The sequence below is a fragment of the Rhipicephalus microplus genome, chromosome 1 (genome assembly GCF_043290135.1).
Source record: "Rhipicephalus microplus isolate Deutch F79 chromosome 1, USDA_Rmic, whole genome shotgun sequence".
NCBI lineage: Eukaryota > Metazoa > Arthropoda > Arachnida > Ixodida > Ixodidae > Rhipicephalus > Rhipicephalus microplus.
The window spans coordinates 233,243,755-233,262,387 of record NC_134700.1 but is presented as its reverse complement, the minus strand read 5'-3'; the positions used below and the strand labels follow the sequence as shown (position 1 = coordinate 233,262,387).

Genomic DNA, 18,633 nt, shown 5'->3' with positions numbered 1-18,633 from the left:
AAAAAAAGTTAGTAAAAAGGTAGTAACTGCAAGCGAACAGGTAGTAACGACAACGGTTACTACCTTTCCTGAACCGTTCCTAGCTTCTTCCTACCTATTTACTACTTACATTAGTAAACAGTTGCAACCTAACTGCAATAGGGTAGCAACTGCAGCTGTTACTACCTCTCTTGAATTTTTACTACCTCTTTGCTACCTATTTACTACATACATTAGTAAGCAGTTACTAGCTGCATGCAAAGAAGTATAGTAGCTGCAACGTTTACTACCTCACTTGAGGTATTACTAACTTTTTCGTATTCTTGTTAGTAAAGAGTTGAAATGTTGAGTAGTTGAAGGTATTGAAATACAAATTCTATACTTGATCACGGTCTCTCTCTTCACCAAGCCCAGGGGTGGTTCATGACCCTTATATATATATATATATATATATATATATATATATATATATATATATATATATATATATATATATATATTATTCGAAGGTCGTTATTCGAAGGTCGCAGGTTCGGTCCCTGCCCACGGCAAAGTTATTTTTTCACCCACTTTTCTTTCTTCACGTTTACATTACAATTTGGTCTAATACCTTTCCCTATACTTTCCTCTTGGCATTATTGTCTGTTAGATCTCATTATTATTGTGTCAAAACACGCAAACACGAGCCCTTAATTATACACTTCTTTCCCTTATATATATATATATATATATATATATATATATATATATATATATAGGCACCATGTGTAAAAAACAGAAAATATTCTATAGGTGTAAATTTTCACAGCTGTACATTTGCATAACTCTAAGCTAACAGGCCCTAAGCCGTAACTTTGTGGCTGCCCATTGTGTTTCATGTTGATTAACCGAAATTGTTCGCTGAATGATAATATTTCGGTTGCAGTTGAAGGTAGCAATTTCACATTAACAGCAGATGTGCGCATCAGATAGTCCAAAGTAACAATCATATCAATTATCCGCTCCGGATACTACTAAATAAACAGAGCAATATGTAACAAAGTAACCATGCACAATGCGTTTCACTATAAATGTGGTGGATATCATTTAATTTGTTATCACACAAAGTGCCATGCGCTCTGCAGCAATACAGTGGGAAGAGACCAATAACACTGATAAAAGAAAAAGAATGTAACAAGCTTTGGTTAGAAAACAGTAGATGAAAGGGTGCATCAGGTACAGTAAAAGATAAATACAGTAAAGACAGCACACTAGAAACCATACACTAAAAGAGAGATGTAACATAAAATCATACGTCATCTTCAGTTGCGTAGCCAGGGAGGACATTTCCAAATACACAAACTCCAGAGCAAAAATATATGAAGTATGACTGAAACCCCTCTCCTAAAAAAACATTGGCTACGCTACTAGTAGTTTAGATTCAGCCCGTGACAAAAAGCTGTCTAAGATGACAATTTGGACATCATTCAACAATCATAATTTCAGGCCGTAGCATCAGCTCAGCACCAAAATATAGGTCAAGAACTTGAGGTGATGGAAGATTGAAGGGCTGTACAAGTTTTTGCTCGTCTGTATTGTCGACAACATACGACCAGCGGTGACGATCGAATCTGACTGTCATGAGCACATCTACAAGCAGGAAAAGGCTTCCGCAGTAAATATACAGCCTTCTTATTTGGCCAAAAAGTGGCAGCTGTTGCTTCTCTAGGATGACTACATCGAACTTTTTGAAAACCAAGTTTTCCACCTCGGCAGAACCAACTTCCCACACTGGAATGCCAGGAGAGACAACTTTGCGCATGTATGAGCACAAGTCTTCTAGCTTCAGCTGCCTGGATCTTTTAGTCTGTATGCCACGGTCCACTTCTAAGTTGGAAAATTCGAAACTCTGCAGCAACTGGTGTCTTTCTGCGATAGACTTGCATATATTTCGAAAGTTTTGGTTGCGCTGTGCAATAGTTTTCATGTACTGGTGTTTGGCTTCATATCGCATGCACCAGTATTGCTTTAGTGGACCAAGTTCACTGATGAGCCGAGGGTAATGAATCAAGAAATGCAGTTTGGGTATTATTGCACCAGGGTAGAGAGCAGCAAATGAAGATAAAAAAAATCGTATTTCATCTTGCAGATATGCCAAATGGTCGTGAGGAATCTTGTCGGCAAATGTTATATCTGCAATGCTTCTCAGAAGTAGGTACACTTCCCAGTGCTCATTTTGTTTAGGAACAATATCTGCAAACATAAGAGAAAAAAATCTGAATAGGCACCACTTTTGAGAAGCTGTTCCCTTGTATGCACTTTGCCCATTAAGAAAGGATTTCACGACTTCTTCCGGTTTGTTCTTTTTGTCGTGAGCACCAAAAACGAATGTGCGGATACGATCAAGGTCTGAGTGCCTAATTACTCCAGAACGAAGCAGGCCTTGCAAAATGTGCCTTAATACATGTGGAATGGCTCCCTCCAGCACATCGTGCATCAAGTCCGGAGGCAGTTGCACTGTCACATCAAAATAGGCAACATCTGTGAGTGGAGATTCATCTTTAACGCCGTACAGTGCTGTGCCTAGCTGCCTATTTATTTTAGCACTTGCAACGTGGTTTTGGTGCAAGGGCAGATTTCGAACCTGAACATCACTCTCGTGAAAGGCAGTGTTGAACGCCGAGTTTGGTGAAGTACAAAATCTGCATGGACGACCACGGCTGAAAGAACACGTGAATCCGCCAAGTCGATTCATTGAAAGGTTATCACCGGAAAAGGCAACAAGAATCGCTCTCACCTTTACCGCAACAGAGTTCTTCCACAGAGTGAAACCAGTCATCCATAAAGCTGATACGTCATCTACAACTGGCTTCAAAATAACATTGATTCCGTGCTTGATGACAAGTCTATATGGTGCAACTAAAACTACATGGATAGAGCTGAGCTGTGATCTGTATTTGGCATGGATGTTTACCACGCTGAAATACACGACAAGGATTTTGTGAACACCCCGCTTTGACCCCAGCGGATTCACTATCTCCACTTCGTCGCTGTACAACACAAAAAAAAGCGTATACTGCGCGCCATCCTCGAGTAGTGCATGCAACTTTTCTTTGTATATGCAGCCATCCCTAAAATTATGCAGCGTTGGTGAAGGCGCTCCTGTTGAGAAATCTAGCTCTATGTGGTCGCGGAAGTTCTCAGAGGACATAAGATTTCGCATGACACCACTTATAGGAACAAACTGAAAAGTCTCACCAGCACCAAGATCACGCACTTCAGGCTTTACGTAGGGCAGGTGACGCTTGGCGAATTGCTCTCGCTTATATTTACTACTTGCTGCTTGAAAAATATCCTCTAAGAATTCACCAGCGAGTAACTTGCGCAGTTCGATTCCTGCCGACTCCATCGCGATGTTATTTTCAATGACAGAAGCGAATGTCCGAATTATGTCGAGAAAGGTAATCTTGAAGTCATTGAAAACACTTTCTGCCGTAGAGTGCGGTAGCTTGTGCACTTCTGCAACACGAAAAAAAAGTAAGCACAGCTGTTTTTTTATTTTCAGCACGAAGTCGTTGATTGTGGTCACTCGAGCAGTGGGAACAGAGACCGCATCGCATTCCGTGTTGATCATGTTCGACGAGCAACCAGATGAAAACATTTCACTGTGATCACCCACTGTGTCGTGCGCAGCGCAGCTTGTTGTGGCACGCACCGGTGGTTCTTCGAGGACTGTTGGTTCAACACCGGCTTCCTCTGCGTCATCCATGTCCATATATCGTCTGTGCACACGGTAAATGTGCCTTCGATAAGATTCGAACTCACTGTAGGTTTTCGCACACCCATCCACACCGCACATGATAGAAAATCTATTGTCGTGGCGATGGTCTCTTATGTGCCAGACGACTTTGCAGAGCTTCGTGGACGAGAACGCACATCTTGGGCATGAGTGTAACATGTTCACTCGCGGCAGTATTTGCGTACAGCCGCTGGGCGGTATTCTGGACTAAGTACGCCGACGGCTCACCATGATTACAGGTAGCTACATGGCAGACGTAACTGCAGTTCTATCCGTAGTTTTCACCAGCCGAACTGGGCCAGCATGGCTTACCATTTAGGACCAAAAAGTTGACAAGACGGCGGAGGGCGAAAAACATGAACCGGCAACACGTGGAAGCTCCGCATTCTTTGAGGGTTTTTGCACGGCCGGGCTAGACTGCACCTGGAAGGCGGGCGTCGTGGAGGAAGGGGGGGGGGGGGTGGGTGGCAAGGGTGAGATATTTTCACTGACAATAAGGATAAGGAGTAGTTGCCTTTACACGGGAATTCATGTGCCGTCTTAGCTGCGGGTAGCGAGAGGGTACACATTCCTACACGTGTCTAGCAGCGCCGTGAATATTGGTCGATGCAGAAACGGTTTCTTTCAAAATCAAGTTCAAGATCTAGTGAAGGATTCGACGAAACACCGTCTGGCGAGGGGCATACGTGTCTTGCAAATAAACAAACACTCGCCAAATTTGCAACGATATACGTTGCAATTAGCGAGCGTTTGTTTATTTGCAAAACAAGTTCAAGATTTGAAAAAGCCACGCTAAACTGGACGGACATGCTTTTCGTGGAAGTACACTGTGCAGGTGGATTTCTTGGACCTGCCCTTCATCGTGCCCGAAATACAGGCTGCCCGTAGGGAAAGCGCATGGGTTGGTTTACTTCATGCCACGCACGTGCTTATTGTGACATTTCATTCGTAGGGCAAGTATTGAACTTCCTGAGAAGCTACGGCAACATAAGAGCGATGTCCCCAAGTTCCAGTGACAAAGAGTACGTTCGCGGACCACGGCATCTATTTTCACAATGCCGGCGTCGTCGAACAAGATGCAGCTTATTTAAACAGGTTTTCGCGAAATCCTGGCCTATCCAAGACAGTCAGTCAGTCAACAAACTTTTTACACATTCCCCTGAGGAGCTGACGTCTTTCAAGACGGCTGGTCGGCTGCGGGCGGCACCCACGTCGGTACAGGAAGGGCATGCCCCTTTCGCAAGGAGACAGCCAGTAACTTCAACCGGCTTAAGGTGCGCTGCTAATCGAGTGCGCTCAATATAATTTCGCTCATCATGAAGAATAGGCACGACCCCACGGCAGGAAGAAAAAGTACGCGAATCGTGGAATTTTTTCTTGCAGCTAAAAAAAAAGAAGAAAAGAAGTGGATATTTCAAGGGCTAGTTTTTCTTTGTTAGTCTTGATATTGCACCTAAGAACAACAAAACAAAACATTTGTTTACTCCTTACTTTGATTGGCGTCCCTCTGTTTCAAGTAAAGTCCATTAATTAAAGGACTGCACAGCAAGCATAACCGCAATTAGTCTCCTAACCATGGTTATAGAAATTAAACGGGTGATTCCACGGGAGATAAGGTAATAAACCGAACTGAAGTGAGATCGACAGGAATCTGAAAAGGATGTATCACATTTGATTGAGTATTTCATATTTTATGTATATAGCACCAAGCAGCCCGAAAAGGAACCCAGTTTTCTTTTAAACTGCATAATTTATGGGATCAAAAATATGGAACATATTCAATGCGGGGGACCAATTTCATCACCCGTCGTTCTCGACAGGTGATGAGGGTGTTATAAGCAAACATTACCGTTGAATTTTTTGTGTGAAATGTATGCGACAGAAACAGTAAAGTAACATTTATGAAACGTACTTGTAAAGCGAAGGAAACTATTTTTGAAAAATTTCTGAATATGCAACACTAAGTATAAATTGTTGTTGGGCGATTTGATTTAACGTCAGTAGGGTACATAATACCGCAAACTTGGAAAAAACACAGATTCTAGTAAATAAGTAGGAGGGAGCAGAAAGGTCGTGCGATAAACTTCTTTGTTTATTTGAAAGAACAGGCCACCAGATTACAAATCTCTGCGAATGCGTGCGTCAAAATCGGTAAACACTGGTCACATTCGCGTGTCAGAAAGCTGCAGCTCGTTTTGGTAAAGTAAAATAGTCGTATCAATAATGTAAGCTGTGCCTCTTTTCTTAATGTCAAACGCCCCCAATAGCTCGCACTAATGTTTCGTTGCTTCTGCCTATTATCTTGACCTCGCGAAGCCGAGGATCACATCTGCAGGCTATACCATGCGCAGGTAAATACGCATTTCTTTTATTCTTTAGAGATAAAGGATGCTCCCGAGTCGGTCGTTGAGACAGCGTCCTGTTTGGCCTACGTACGTATTCCCACACGACAGCGGTATTTATGCAACCGTCACGCATTTCACATAAGGTATGGTGTGCTTCTTCAGGCATCCAGGCATTTCTGTCAACGTGGCTGACCCACGGACACCGTCCAGCCAACTTGTGTGGTGCCGAGATTACGCCCACGTACCATGCTTATTCCAGCTCACAATCATCAAAAGGTAGCAAAGGTTTGCTTTTGCGTCCACGTCTGGTGATGATGTAAAAATTTGAACGACTCTCGAGTGCAACGATCCCGGCGGCGATACCAAATGTTTGTTTTGTCGAGAAGTGGGTGACACGTGTTATTGGTACCTACTTTACACAGTGTTTAGACTTGAGTGAATAGCCGTTTGTAGAAGAATTATTAAGATGCTCGCTTAGCCGAATGTTTACACACCGACACCAACTCGAACAATCAGCCATTTTTACACACCAACCCGGTTGCCCCACGTACACCCACCTCAGTTGTCTATTGGCACAATGGTCACAGTAACTTAGAGTGGTCTAGAGTGGCTATAGACCACTCTGGGCTCCGTGTTTCGGAGCACAAACCGAGATCTCAACCAAAAAGTGTCACTTTTTTTGGTCTAGTGAAATATGCCGATGGAATATGCATGCCGATTCGACGCTGCAGTGTACTGGTTTAATATGGCAGACAGTGTGCCATCTTAAGAAGCGGAGGTTGGGAATACTTTCTAAGAAGAATAATAAAACATTAATTGGACAACTGCAGATCGAGAAGACATACGCGCCCGATATGTTTGAACTCTTTAGTGTGATTCAGCGGTCCTCTGGATACCATTCAATTGTACGATATGCCGGGGCCATCCTGATTAAATGCGTCGCAGTGGTCTAGCTAAACTATATATGGTCATATCTCCGACGAGCTTTGTAAAGGCAGCCACCCGCCCCATTATTCTGTCAACTAACATGATTTTAATTAGAACTAACAGACAATGACTCCAAGAAATATATAGAGGGTGTTATTAGAAGTAATTGCAATGTACATGTAAAGAAAGAAAATGGCATGGAAAGATAGCAGTCCGCTGGTAGGGACCAAACCTGTGACCTTCGAATAACGCATGCGATGCTCCAGAGCAGGGGTTCGCAACCTGCGGCCCGCGAGGCACTACTATATATGTGGCCCCGGCAGGACGTCCACCCCCCCCTCTCCTTCTAACCTTATTTCTTCGTATACTTAAAGGACCAGGCAGTTTTGGCCTAAAATGCAATTTTTTTAGTAACCAATGTTTAATTGGAACCTCATGACGCGTGCTTAAAATAAACATGATTTTACAGTTTTTTTACATTATCCCTTTGCTCGCAAAGCCCCCCCCCCCCCTTCCATTTGGCCCGTCGCTGTGCCAACTTCTGCTCTAGAGCATCGCACGTGTCGAAGGTTCGGTCCCTGACTGCGGTAAGTTACCTTTTCGTCCACTTTTATTTCGTCAAACTTACATTGCAATAACTACGAATAACATTCCCTATACTATCTCTGGCATCATTGTCTGTTAGTCCTCATTAATATTCTGTCGAACAAAGAAAAACGAGCCGTTCAGTTTTCACTTCTTTCCTTCAGCCAATGTATGTATATCTTTCCTAACAGAACAACAAGACCTTGAAGCAACAAAAAAAATTTCTCACACAGGTTTTGATAGTGAATATTACCTACATGCAACACAATCACTCCATTAGAGTCTCTCTCGGAGTGAGACCGTGCGGAAGTGACATAATATCGCTTGTAGAATAAATGATGTTGACACCGGTGATTGTTTTGTCACGAACTCAATGGCCACGATAAATGAAATCTTAGCACTTCATTCACGTGCTCGGAGAACATATTCAAGTTCTCATCGAATGGCCGAGAGATAACAGAATTCTTTGCCTACATTATGCTTGAAGCAGTTTGTTTTTACGAGTGGCCTTGAAAACTGTGTCTCACACCTTTCAAAACAACACGTGGGGAGCTGCATCACACTATCTGAAATAACACAACCGCTGCTTAATTAGTATTGAGCGAAGTGGTAGCTGCACATGACTTCTGTCGTCGTAAATTCACGTTAAAACGGACGTGGCATCTGCCTACACGAGCGAGTCATGCAGCAGAGAATTAATATAAATTAATTAATTTGTGCGCTCGATGCACACAAATTGAATTGAGTTAGCTTCTTTGTGGTGGTCTTACTTATTTGTACCAATGTCCATCTGGTTAAGCGCATAATTGTAAGCTATATAAACATGGAAGGTGGTGGCGCGTTACAGTGTCGAACGTTAGGGGGGGGGGGGGGGCAGTGGTTTTCAGAATCGGAAAAGAAAGGAAAAGTGAACCCCGCAAATATTTGCCGCCAACTGCGACACCTGAGCAGTGGTTCACTGGGGAAGGGGGATAATAGACTAGAGTGGAGAGATGAAATGGGAATAAGAAAGCGAGAGAAGAGACCAGGAAAAAAAAAGGGGGGGGAGAACTTGTTCTCTTTTCATGCCCTTCTACTCACTCGCTGTCCCCAACTGGACCGGCATAATGAATAAAATGTTCTTTATTACCTTCGCATGCCAGCTACAGGTTTCAGACAGGACAAATTTCCGCTGCACAGAGCCAAATGGTCTTCAAGATTCAAAATTTTAACAACAGACAGCGTCGTTGTGATAGTTACCTTCAGGAGGCGCTGATTACTGAAACGCGGCAGGGGGCGCACACATCGACGGAAGCTGAGCCAGGCTAGGGTGGCTAGCCAGGCAAAGAGCAGGTTGTCGCAGTGTGAACGTGTCAGCAGCTTTCCTCCCGCGCCCACGTGCTTGTGTATTCATGGAGCCGCCGGAATTCCAATATTTGGTGTCATTTCAAGGCCGCAAGAAGATTATTTCTGCTCGTGGACCGACGGAGGCGGACATTTTGGAAGCCTTGAAGACGACAGACTTTGGCCATTCTTTGCAAGCATGCCGGATTGAGGTATGTTGTCTCTATCCTGAAGTGCATCGAATTGCATTGTGACAGTGGCCCAAACAGTACTGATTATATTCCGTTGTTAGCACGTGCTTCAACAGTTTTACCAAGCATGCGCTCGCGCTTTTCGAAGCGTGGGGCTTTTCTTGCCCTGCTCTCTCACTGGAGCTGTCGGCCCGCGAAGCGTGCACGTGGTCTCGGAGTTGCTGATGGGAGATGTAAACCAGGTTTAATCTCCGCTTCGGCGGCGCGCAACCACCCTTTGCTGGCATTCGCAGTGGTTGTGTTGCGATAATGTAATGGTGCGAATCGGCTATCGGGGTGGTTTTAAAAAAAAAGTGAAGAAATAAGTGTGGCCTCGTAACTGTGGCTCACTTCGGAGGTCAACTCAACAACACTGCACCGAGGATGGGGAAGTGGGAATGACAGATGTAGAGGATGAGAGGTGAAAATGGTAAAAAAAAATGCGCACTCGATCTGTCTCTCGGAGGCACGCACGAACTTTCATTAGCGGAAAGTGGGGCAGCGCGCTTGGTCATCCAGTTATCGAGCAGGCAATGCACCAAGACACGGCGTTGGTAAGATGAGTGGCCGTCGCTGAGTTCGTTTCCTGGTGTTCAAATTGAGCGAGATTGTTCACGAATAAAGGCATAGCTAGGATGTTAAGAGGTTAGGTATGTAAGGAGATCAGCAAAAAAAAGTAAGACTTTTGTACCGCACGTAAAACATGAAATCAATAAAATTGGACTACAAGAAAGACTTATTATCAATTTCGAAGGACATGGAATAGGCTAATTTCTGTGGTTACTGCATGTATCTTCCATAGTGAAAATAGCGTGGGTGCAGAAGCTGCTTGTTAGCATCGGCATGCGCAGGGTTCCCCTCTGAAGAGGGGGGCTGGGTGAAGGTTGCACGCCGGGCACGTTCTCTCCCCCCACCCCGAAATTTTTTTTCGCTCTGCCTACACAGAACAAAATGAACGTTTACCTGCCCGGTACCCACTATAGATCAGAAACGTGCCCTCCCCTCTGAAAAAGATATCTGCATACTACCCTGGCTGACTTTGCGCTGCCTTCTGAAACTCAGCACCCCTCTCCCTATTGTGTCAATGAGTGGGGCAAACATGGCGACCCCCTTCTACGTCTTAATTGACAATAGGGTGAGGGGCGGGGGGACCGCCAGCTGTGCTCCCAGGTATGCTCGTCAGAAACTGAAAATTCTCAAAGCTAGCGTAAAGTGTTGTGTGTGTGTGTGTGTGTGTGTGTGTGTGTGTGTGTGTGTGTGTGTGTGTGTGTGTGTGTGTGTGTGTGTGTGTGTGTGTGTGTGCGTGTGTGTGTGTGTGTGTGCGTGCGTGTGTGTGCGTGCGTGTGTGTGTGTGTGTGTGTGTGTGTGCGTGCGTGTGTGTGCGTGCGTGTGTGTGCGCGTGCGTGCGTGTGCGTGTGTGTATGTGTGCGTGCGTGCGTGCGTGCGTGCGTGCGCGCGCAGTCTTGTGTTCTGGATGCTTGTTCACCAATGCTGTACGTTTGCCCCACGGTCGGCATTTCTGTCTCGCAGGTGTCGTTAGGTGTGTTTAATGCTTTGTATTCTTTGATATATTGTGTTGCTTTGTGTAGTGAAATCATCAATAATTATTAGGTGTGTGAGTATTCAAATTACCAATGGAATAGCGACGGATCCTTTATCTCTATTTAGCTATTTCATTGCCGAAATGTGTGCACTCGAAACATTAATGGGCTATCAACACTGTATTTATTAGCGCATGATTTCGCTTCTGCAAAAAACTATGGTGTTGCCAAGCGGTGGTGTTGGATGTTGAAACACAGTTTGAATTTTAGCCATTTTTGTAAAGGTGATAGCTGCCAGGTAAAGCCAGCTACATAGGTCAGAGAAAGTGTTTCCCAGAAACAGTCTGGAAGATAGAAGTGCAGCATAGCGTTCTTGCAGAGTAATATGAGAAGCACGATCATAAGATCGACTTCGACATCGCTTCTGTTCTTGAAACAGAAAGGAATCTATGAAGGAGGCTCTTGTTCAAATGCTGTTACATTCAGAACACACCTGTAAACATGAACCGGTCGTTAGGAACAATTCCCTCTGTATACGTTCACAGCCTCCGATACGCGAGAGAAAGAGAAAGCAGGGGCCATTGTCAAACAAGACGGGGAGATGCTTCCATGACCAATATAGTCATCTCCTTAGGAAAATACCGAATTGGTTCCGAAACGTCGAGATCTCTACGAACTTGGCTAGAGCCATTTCTAATTTCTAAATTGTGATACACTGTAGAAGAAAAGTTTGACGACAGAGATAACAACAGAGCTAAAAAATTTGCTTCAGCTTAGCGCACGCAAGAAATGCAGCCTAATAATTCCTTCAACGTGCGAAAATATAAGGCTCCATGGTCTATTGAATGAAGACTTGTGCCATTAGCGTATACAGTATTTTATAGATAGCAGATACTGTGAGTGTGGTTTTTCGTTGTAGCACAGTGATTATCTTCTGCTAGTACAGCAATCATTAAATGCTTTTGTTTATTTCTAATTGATGTTATGAAACAGTGAAATTTCACAAGTTTAATTGTCACTATTTCACAAATCTGAACTTACTGATACCGAATGTCCAGACGAGTAATTTACAATGCTCTTTACAATACATACATTAAGGGTTTCTCGACAATACACACGGCATCATGATAATAATAAAAAAAAACAGGACAAGTAAAGTGATTCTAGGGTGCTATTGAATATAACATTGGTAGTCTGCTTACTTCAGGTTCTGTGCCTATTGAGGTAACTTTATGGGAATTTGAACATCACATCTGAATCTCTTTCAGGTATACAACGTCCGACATGATGAATTTGTGGACCCACCAGCTGGCCATGTCTTCTCTGAGAAAGATAAAATCAGGCTTGTGTGCAGTGAAAACTTCTTAATGAGCTGCAGGTCAGTACCTAAATTTCAGGTGCCAAGTTTAATATTGCTTTTGGAAAACTGCATCACTTACTAGCCTCTGTTTTCAGCACAACTGACAAAGTGACAGCAGTGCATGAAGGTAGCCTGCCCAAGACCCTTGAAAGTAATGAGCAGTCACCTAGTCAGCAGCTTGCCTGCTGTGAAAATGATTATAGGCTACCACCTGTGCCCTTAGATATTAAGGATGCGATTGAAAGGACACAACCAGGAAAAGTGTCCAGTCACACTAAATCCCGCATTGTAGGGTGGATTGCAAATCATCTCATGACTATAACAGTGTAAGTATAGGCATGTATTTGCATGTGTTTAATTCAGTACAGGTTTTAAAGTTGCTCTTTTTTACAGCTATCCAGGAAGCCTCTACGAAGCAGCTGCAAAATCTCTCGTGTTGGAATATCCAGTGCTAAGGGACACTATTGGCACAGGCTGGGTAAGCACTAAAGCAATGGCATTCCTATAACTTTATTGGGATGTCATACATGTTGGTGAGCTAGACTGCAGGTGCCCTTCAAGTTATTTTGTTCTTGGAGAGCATTCAAGAAGTTTCAACCCCATATTTATTACATTTGAATAATTGCCATGCATGTTCTTAGAGTCGTTTCATCGAACTCTGATAATGGCAGACATTAACTTGAGGGTTTGATAATAATCATCAACTAGGTGCCCATGGCCAATATATTCATATCATGCATTAATAAAGTTAAAAACTGGCCCTGGTTATAAGCTTTAACACCGGTTTAAGAGGATAAATACAGATGTAATGCATCGCTTCTGGGGATTGAATATTACCACTAATGGTATATGTAGTTTCTAATCACAGCTTGAATAGAGGCTCACACAAGCTCAGTTCTGCGACTGAAATGCCACGATCTTCGCCATGCCGCATGGCTCCAGCACATACATAAAATGCAGGAACCGGAGTTTGGAATGAGCAGATAAAGCTAAAATACAACAGATATGCTGATATTACTAGGAACAGCTAAATTTGCCAGGTATTGTCACCTGAATCTGCTTCTGCCCCATAGCAGGTTAAAAGCAGTGTATCAAGGTTCCCAAAGAATCATTTGCTTCAAAAGTGACCATGTTCAAAGAGGACAGTGTCCACTGTGCGGAAATTTGAAATAATAAAAAAAATTGTTGTTTCCAGGACTCATGGAAAGTCTCCTTGAAATACAAATTCGCATATATGAGGAAGTCTCTGTGCACAGTTCCAGCTGTTCAAGCAGCGAGAGCAGCTTACGGAAAACGCAAAGACTTAGAAGAAAGCACCAATACTAAGCGGCACTGCCATGTGGTAAGTGAAACGTCAAATGGACTGGTACATAGAACTCAACTATGAAGTCACTCTTATTTTATGTGTGAGCTACTGAAGTAAAACATTATTCATGTTTTTAACGATATAACCTCTTCATATCAACACATTAAGAAGCCAGGCAAGTTTTCAGGGCCATATTGACAGTTAAAGTATAGTAAATGCAAAATAAGACAAAATAAATTTGGTAAACAAAAAAATCATCTTATCTCCTATGGAGAACAAAACAACAACTTTCACAGTTTTCATGCAAGGCTCTATTATTTGAGTCAAGATGGTAACGCTCTATCAAACTTCTATGTGTCCCTGTATGTTTAAAACTCGGCGTTTCAGCAAGTGCCGCGGGCATGTTGCTCGATTCCTCATTCTTTTCTTCATTTTGTAGCTAGGTTCCCGACTTGGCTGATTCCATGCTCCTTGGTTAGCAAGTAGTAGATTTATTGCTCGGTATCAGCTTGTTATTGACATCATGCATCATTCCAGCTTTAAATATTGTGTTCTACATTTTGCACCATACTTATCACTGAAAGTGACTGACAATCCTTTGATTCAACTATTAAACTCGCATGAGTACTGAAATAAGTGGACAGGTGAAATCAAACTACTGCAGCTCAGTGAGCATGTGATGTGAAAGCTCCAACCAGCGATAATTAATGCCCTTTCAGTGGCCACCATAAACAATGCCCATATGCTATGCTTGGCTTCAATATCTGTCTGTCCTCTACATTAGAAAAGCTCCTTATTGCTCTTTATTTGTTGACTACACCATGTAACTATACATAAACCAATGTTTTTCCAGAAGCTTTTTAGAGGTGAACATTTTTTTTTGGGGGGGAGGCAAGATACATATTAGGTTCGAAATTTCAAGTTTTCAAACTTTCTTTTTATATGAAAGAACAAGCACTACTAACTAATATCTGGTCAAAGTTTTACATATATGACATACATATAAAGGCAACAACTCTTGTATTCTAACACCGACACCGCAGTTGGCAATATTTAAAATCAGTGTTACCTCTTCAGACTCCTTCTGATATAGGTAGGAGGCGTGGTTCACTGGTTTTACACACACATTTGCGATATGCTGGTTCACAAGGTGTAAATTTGGAAGTGGTGAAGTGCCGAGGTGGTCGACATTGGAGAGAATCATTGTGAGAACTTTGATATTAACATAATTTATGACACACTCGCAGAGCAAGATGGTATCAGTACACACTGCTTCAGTTCTCTTACGTAAGTCAACCCTGTAATTGAGTTCTCTACACATGTCCAGTTCAAAAAAATGCCAACATTCTTCAACTGAGCTAGCAAAAAGTTGAGTTTTCATGTCTGCCTATTTCATGTCATTTGTCGTGATCTTTCACTGTGCAGTACCATCTTTTTTTTGCTGATTAGATTGTAGATCTCTCCCAACATGTCGCTTCTCAGCATGATGAGGCTACAATTAATAGCCATATTGACTACATGGTGAAAGAAATCAAGCGGCCTATTCCTGACATGCAAAAACTCGGTGATTCTATGGAGCAGACAAGACCATCTAGACAGAAGTGGATGAAGGAAATGAGGCCATCAACAGCAGATGTGGTGCTGAAATACCCTGCTTTGGCAAAGGCTGAAATGGTGAGCAGAAACAGCTGTGGTTTTGATCCTGCTGCAGAAATGTATGTGAGAGAACTTAACAATGAGTTTTTTTATGTTATCGATAGTTGCAAATTTGTTGGTGATTCGGTACAATTTTTTTGTCGTTCTAGCTTCATGAGGAGTTCATTGCTCTCACTGGCGTTAACTTAGAAAAAAAGGTCCTGGAATTTATAAACCGGTATGGAGACCGGTGTTTTGAGCTTGCGAAGTGTCGTCGTTGCGCGAAGGAAGCTGTGAAAGCAATTGAAGAAGAAGTCGAGGCACTGGATGGTGACGAAAAGAAATGTACGTGTAGAAGCTTGCCAGCTTTTCCAGTTTTCCCAAATTTCCAAACTTTTATAAGTCATTTTCATAGGAGTATTACTGTCAATGCCCTTATATGTGAAAGTTTGATGTGCCTAAAAATATTTCGTCAACAGATCGCTTTGCCGTTGGCATTGTCGAGTTGCTGCCCATGCTCCTAAAGGAGCAGCCGCGATTTCTGCAGGGACCGGTGAGCTTATTTGCTTTACCTTTTTTTATATCAGCTAGTATACTTTTCATCAGTGATGCTGATTTTATGTATTACTCATTTTACAGGACACCTACCCTGCCCTTTCGCTGAAGGGCAAAAATGCCTCTGAAGCTACAAACATAGTTGCGAGCTTTGAAGGGCTTAGTGTAGAGGTGCTTGATGTAATTGCAGGTATGACGGCGCTTATGGAAATATACTGGATATTCGATGTCAAGTACAGTGGCGCCAACAAAAAAACATTCACTCTACTTGAACATTTCTGTGGCTTGCCGACAAGTGCAAAGCAGATGCCGCTAGTCATACGGCAAATATCATCGCTTGAAAAGGCAACTTAAGTTATGCCTACAGACGTGTGTTATCAATAAATGTTTTCATATAAAAATGCACTGTGTGGCATATTTCATTGCTCCCTGGCTTTTGGAACAATGCATTGTTTTGTTCCTGACAATGTCAGCCGCATAAACCTGTGGTTTTATACGGCCGTTGACACTCAGCAGTGAATTTGGAGGTGTGTTCGTAGTGTCTTTCATGATAATATATTTCGCAGTGTGGAACAGAACCAGGTGTTTTCCAAGAAAAAGTGCTAAATACCATGATGCAATACATTGGCAATTATTCTGATTTTATATGTATAGTGCATATCTATATTATTGGTATATATACCCGCATTTTCGTCGCATTCATTACAGCTACAATGTTCTCGGTAAAATATGGCCATCAGAATAATCAATTCAACTAACCTGGTGTGCACACAATTGTGTATTCGAAGAGTCTGTCGTACCTCCATACCAGCCGTAGCTAGTAAGAACGTAGCATCGATTACTAACATATTAGCTTCGTAACTTTGGAAGAAGGTAGTGGAACTTGCTACTTTTGGGTAGCAACGGCTTGTCACATATGTTACAACCATATTATAGTAATGGGAGTAGTAGTAACTATTGCTACATATGCCGTTACTAACAGGAAGTAGTAATGGCAAGGCCAGTAACAGTTACTACCCTTGTTGTTGCTACCTGCTGTTAGTAACAGCAACGGTAGTAAGGATTCCTACCCTTGCTTTTACTAGCTGCTGCTAGGAACGGCAAGAGTAGTAACAGTGACTACGCTTGCCGTTACTAACTCCCGTTACTAACAGGGTTGTAACATATGTGACAAACTGTTACTACCCAAAAGTAGCAAGTAGCACTACTTTTTTTTTAAGAGTGTACGGCATAATAGCTCTGGGTAACACCTATCATTGTTATCTTCATTCCATCCAACATATACAAAATCAAGCCATACACATCATAACTTAGTTGTTCGCGTTCAGATGCCTTTAGCCTGCTTAATGAGCACACAACTTTATCTGTTAACAAGTTATTTCTGTATAACGTAAGTACGATGTTTTATAAGTTACTTAACTCCCAACTCTCCTTTGAATATATTGAATGCAGCTCGCTCAAGAATACTACGTTAAAAAAAGAACACCTAAATTTTCTACTATTCATCTTTAGATTAGTTTGCCGTTTGAACTGAAATCTTCGCCCCCATTTTCAATTTTCAAAACATCAACACAATCTTTCGTTTTAACTCCTGATTGCTCACCTTAGTTATGGTGTATAACTTTTTCCACTTGTCCTGATTTATTTCTGTTTCCCATGTACAATTTTCATTGCCTCTGTCAATTTTTGTGATTTATTTCTATTTTTATTTCGTATTAATTCTGTGTGTCGTATTTAACTTTCGATTGCATTGCTCTTTTTATAATATTTTCGCATTGTGACTTTCGTTTTATTGTATAATTTTATTTTTTCAACTGTTGTATGTTGCTGCTTGTTTTGCCTAGTACTAGTTTATTATTATCACCTGCTAATATTCTGCCAAATGTTTTCAATTCACTTTTGCTGTAGTTTTTAAATAAGGGTCCGTTTTCAGTATTTAAACTCTGAGAACCTCATATGTATACAAGTGTTGTGTAATCGATGCTTTGTAACTAAAAAAAAAATGAAACTGAAAACTGGATTTTGACATCCTTTTACAACGTGGCTCAGAGATAGTGGTAAAACTATGTGATGTACCACCTTTTAATCCAACACGAGGTAGTAATTTTAAACGCGGGAGTTTTCAGAGGTTATGAGTCGCAAAAACCTCAAACTCGGATAGTTTTTGCTTACAGAGTAGCCTCACGATAATGATGATGTAAAACCAAGATACTCTTCTTACAGCTCTTTCTCTCTTCCTCCCTCTCACTGGCCCAGTGCTTCTAGAAGACGCCTGATGGGAGGCAGTGCAAACGACAAAAGAAAAGGCGTGAATACGACTGGCGTGAGTTGAAGTGAAAGACAGGGAAATAGATACTTTGTTAGTACGCGCATAATTTTATGAGTGTCCAGGAGCTCCGGAAGTATATTCTTAAGTGTGGGGGCGACGTTTGTGGTTATATATATATATATATATATATATATATATATATATATATATATATATATATATATATCAAGCGAGTGTCTTCTGTGGATCCAGTGATGAATAGAAATTGGCTTGAGCGGACAAACGTACGAAAACATTTATTAATCTATACGTTTCAGCCGGGGTCCGGCATTCGTCAGGGAATACATTGCAAACGTCAACGTGCTGCTTATATACATTGGGGGCCCCCAACACGTGTCTATTTAATAATGTCACATATACGACAGTGACACACAAATCAACGTGCAAAACAGCACGATGTGATGATGACAGGACTATATCACGAAATGATAATATACGGCAAAGTCTGCGCAGCAATAAAGGGCGTTTTGCACAGTCACGGAAAGGATTAACATGATAACATGGGTGATTATGTACAGCGAATGCATCTAACAACATTGCGTTAAAACAACTCGATGAACTAACAAGAAACATAGGTAAACAACCAGCAACAATGCGTTAAAAGAACTAACAAAAAACAGGTGTAAAGCAACGAGAACAGCAATACAAAGAAAACATAGGTCAATTATGTGGCAATGGTGATTTAAATAAAAAAAAAACACTTAGGTAAAAGTGGGATACATGACATTCATGAGAATGAA

The 18,633-nt window shown here is 42.0% G+C and overlaps 4 protein-coding genes across 5 annotated transcripts in view; 3 read left to right on the top strand and 1 right to left on the bottom strand.

Moving 5' to 3' along the window:
- Positions 1–18,633, top strand: part of LOC142761647 (myosin-IIIb-like) — a 410,699-nt gene that overhangs the window by 62,183 nt on the left and 329,883 nt on the right. The window lies entirely within an intron of this gene.
- The window catches only part of LOC119160162 (uncharacterized), a gene marked incomplete in the record, with an annotated part of 240,686 nt that overhangs the window by 129,021 nt on the left and 93,032 nt on the right, over positions 1–18,633 (top strand).
- Positions 1–18,633, bottom strand: part of LOC119166429 (elongation factor-like GTPase 1) — a 409,196-nt gene that overhangs the window by 307,128 nt on the left and 83,435 nt on the right. The window lies entirely within an intron of this gene.
- Positions 742–15,967, top strand: LOC142811871 (sterile alpha motif domain-containing protein 3-like). The gene is made up of 9 exons (XM_075891597.1): positions 742–9,149; positions 11,977–12,086; positions 12,164–12,394; positions 12,462–12,546; positions 13,264–13,410; positions 14,824–15,048; positions 15,180–15,354; positions 15,489–15,562; positions 15,649–15,967. Exons 1-9 carry the CDS (start codon positions 9,006–9,008, stop codon positions 15,916–15,918), a joined length of 1,461 nt encoding a protein of 486 aa, XP_075747712.1. The 5' UTR covers positions 742–9,005; the 3' UTR covers positions 15,919–15,967.